Source organism: Lolium perenne, chromosome 3 (assembly GCF_019359855.2).
Source record: "Lolium perenne isolate Kyuss_39 chromosome 3, Kyuss_2.0, whole genome shotgun sequence".
In the NCBI taxonomy this organism is placed as follows: domain Eukaryota; kingdom Viridiplantae; phylum Streptophyta; class Magnoliopsida; order Poales; family Poaceae; genus Lolium; species Lolium perenne.
In genome coordinates this window covers 107149672-107152701 of record NC_067246.2, presented here as the reverse complement: position 1 = coordinate 107152701, position 3030 = coordinate 107149672, and the positions used below count along the sequence as shown (strand labels likewise).

At 44.4% G+C, this 3030-nt stretch overlaps 1 protein-coding gene across 1 annotated transcript; it reads left to right on the top strand.

Moving 5' to 3' along the window:
- The first annotated feature begins 783 nt into the window (after positions 1 to 783).
- On the top strand, positions 784 to 2814 carry LOC127339534 (zinc finger BED domain-containing protein RICESLEEPER 2-like). The gene has a single exon (XM_051365374.1). The coding sequence runs from the start codon at positions 784 to 786 to the stop codon at positions 2812 to 2814; it is 2031 nt and encodes a 676-aa protein (XP_051221334.1).
- Positions 2815 to 3030: the final 216 nt, after the last annotated feature.

Here is a 3030-nt window from a genome sequence, read left to right as displayed (position 1 = left end):
TAGAATCCCAATTCTGCTTGGCTCTAGGTGTGTCTCGAGCGGTCGAGCCCTTCTTCCTCTGCGACCGCCGCCGCTCGCCGTACCCTCCCCCACCGCCGCCGCTCGCCGCACCCTCCCCCACCGCCGCGAGAGGAACTGCCGCAGCTCGCGGCTCGCCATCTCCGACCTCTTCGGAAGAGCAGCGAGCCGGCCGGACGACCGTCCTCTTCTTCTTCCTCCCTCAGGTATCGATCCCCCATCCCTCCGCAATCTTTAACCTGCTCGGTCGGCGGAGTATACAGCGGCGGGTCGTGTGCAGATCAATCGGGGTTTCTCGTAGGTACCACGAATCGGCTGTTGCTAGGACCTCCCTTACTCGCTTCGGCCCTGATCCCGCTGCTGGCACTACTCCTTGGTTCGTCCGCCGGTGAATGGCGTGCGTGCCCACGGGACTGAATTCCTGCTGTTCCTCGTCGGTTTTAGCTGCGCAATTAGAGGACACGCACTGCTAGGTTTCCGTTGCCGAGGACACCATGGCTTAGTTTTCTGCAGAACCTACACTCATGTCGAGCAACCGTGGCTTGTTGCCAACAGATTGATTTATTACTCTGCTTGTTACAGCAAACATGGCATCTCTGTTTTCATGTTACAACAATTCGAACAGTTCCAGGAACCTAGAATGGCACTTATAGCTCTTGTCGGGCCGGTGATAGTAAAGATATTGTGCATCCATTGAGTCAGCTATTGGCATATACCTATCTGGTTTCTTATACCTTTTGTAACTATATTTTCATTTATCTAGACATGTCTACCTCGGAGGGTTCAGAGAGTGCTGATTCCATGGGCGAGGATACAAGTCAACTACCACGTAATAGAAGGTCCAAAGTATGGGAGCACTTTGAACAAAATTTGGTTGACGAAGATGGTGTTCTAAAGGCTATGTGCAAATACTGTGGAGGGAAACTTCAGACCAAGTTTGGGACTAGCAGTCTGAGATCCCATATCGCGGAATCTTGCCGATCGATTGATGATGACTGTAGGAAGAGGTTTGTGGCGACCATGAAAACCAAATCATCTGAAGCCTTGTTTGTGTTTGATCTAGAAGTTTGTCGTCAGCTCATGATAAAGTTTTGCATCCATGCCGAGATTCCGTTTCTGAAGTTCGAAGACCCATACCTTCAGCCATGGATTGACTCAATGCAACCAGCATTTCAACTCAAGGGTCGTCACACGATTCGTGATGACGCAATGAAGATGTATAAGGGAATGAAGAAAGACATCGAAGTTGAGCTGCAAAATTTGGATTCTCGCATTTGCTTAACTTCTGACATGTGGACTTCATCACAAAGCTTGGGTTACATGTCCATCACTGCCCATTACATCAATTCTGAATTCAACTACAAGAAAAAGATTATTAGTTTTAGAGAAGTGAAGTATCCTCACACAGGCTATGCAATAGAGGAAGCAATCGTGGGTTGCCTAACAGAATGGGATATAAGGGGAAAGCTATTTACTTTGACATTGGATAATGCCAGCAATAATACTAATGCTTGTGATGAGTTAATAAAATATCACAAACATGAGTTGCTCCTTGAAGGTAAGCATTTGCACGTGAGGTGTTGTGCACACATCCTTAATATCCTAGTTCAAGATGGGATGAAAATAATCCATGGAGCTATTTACAAGATACGCGAGTTGCTGAAACATGTGGACTCTTCTGCAGCAAGACTTCAAGATTTTAATACCATTGCAATTGGGATGGGTCTGACTTCAAAGAAAGGTATCTATATTGATGTTCCAAACAGATGGAACTCAACATGGAAAATGCTTGTAGAAGCATTCACATACAAATCTGTCCTGACTAGTTATGCAAGTAGAAAGATGGAAGATTCTCCAAGTGAAGAAGAATGGAAGAAAGCCGAAGCTATTTGTGATTTTCTTAAAGCTTTTGAAGAGCTTACCTTGACTGTTTCAGCTCATAGGAAGCCAACGGCACATAAATTTCTGCCGGTTGTGCTCTGTATTCGCCATGCATTGAATGATCCTGGTTGGCAGACCTGCGATGTGTTGAAGGAGCTAGCGGCTGTGATGCAGACGAAGCTGGACAAATATTGGGACCCCGAGGAGAAGGAGAATGCAGAGCCTAATCGTCGCAGAAAAAAGGAAATTGAGCTTAACTTTGCACTTGTCATTGCTACGTTCTTGGATCCAAGGAGGAAAGAAGATTATTTGGATTTCTTCTATGGCAAGGTTTCTACCAATGAGGAGCAGATTTCAAAGCAAATAGACATTGCTTTAGATTGGGTGAGAAAGTACATCAAAGAATATGAGCTACTTGCAACGACAAGCACTCAATTCTTGACACCTCCTAGTCAAGGCGATACAAATATTGGATCACCCATTGCCGGGAAAAGGAAGTTGGAACAAGAGTTTGCCCAATACAAGTCTCGTCGGAGGCCACGTGTACACAAGTCTGAGCTCGACACATACTTAGAAGAAGCATCTGAGGAGGACACTCCTGACTTTGATGTCTTGAGTTGGTGGAAGAGACGTGCTAAATCTTTTCCTATACTGTCAGCAATGGCCCATGATTTTCTTGCAATTCCTCTAAGCACTGTGGCGTCTGAATCAGCTTTTAGTAGTGGTGGTAGGATACTTGGAGACACAAGAAGCTCGTTAACCCCTGAAATGCTACAAGCACTTGTTTGCGCAAAAGATTGGTTGTTCATTCCAAAGAATGATGAAGGTGTAGTATTAACTTGTGATAACATGTCTACTGTCCACTGTCAAGTAGAAATTACTATCCCTACTGCATGTGTTAGTATCAACTTGTGATGACATGTTTATTGTCAATGTGTTTTAATTTAACTATCTGTTCTGTAGCTATTCTTGTATTTCTTTTCATTATCTCACCATTTTCTTGTTAGTAATCTGGCTGGGATCTTATTACATGTCCTGTATGTGGAAAGCAACTAGCCTATGCCTTTTTTCATGTATTTCGAGCATTTATTCTTAATATCTTGCAAATTTAGTTGTTTTATTATGCATGAA

Excerpts from the sequence above, each read along its gene's own strand:
- LOC127339534 (XM_051365374.1), top strand. The coding sequence starts at position 784 with ATGTCTACCTCGGAGGGTTCAGAGAGTGCTGATTCCATGGGCGAGGAT.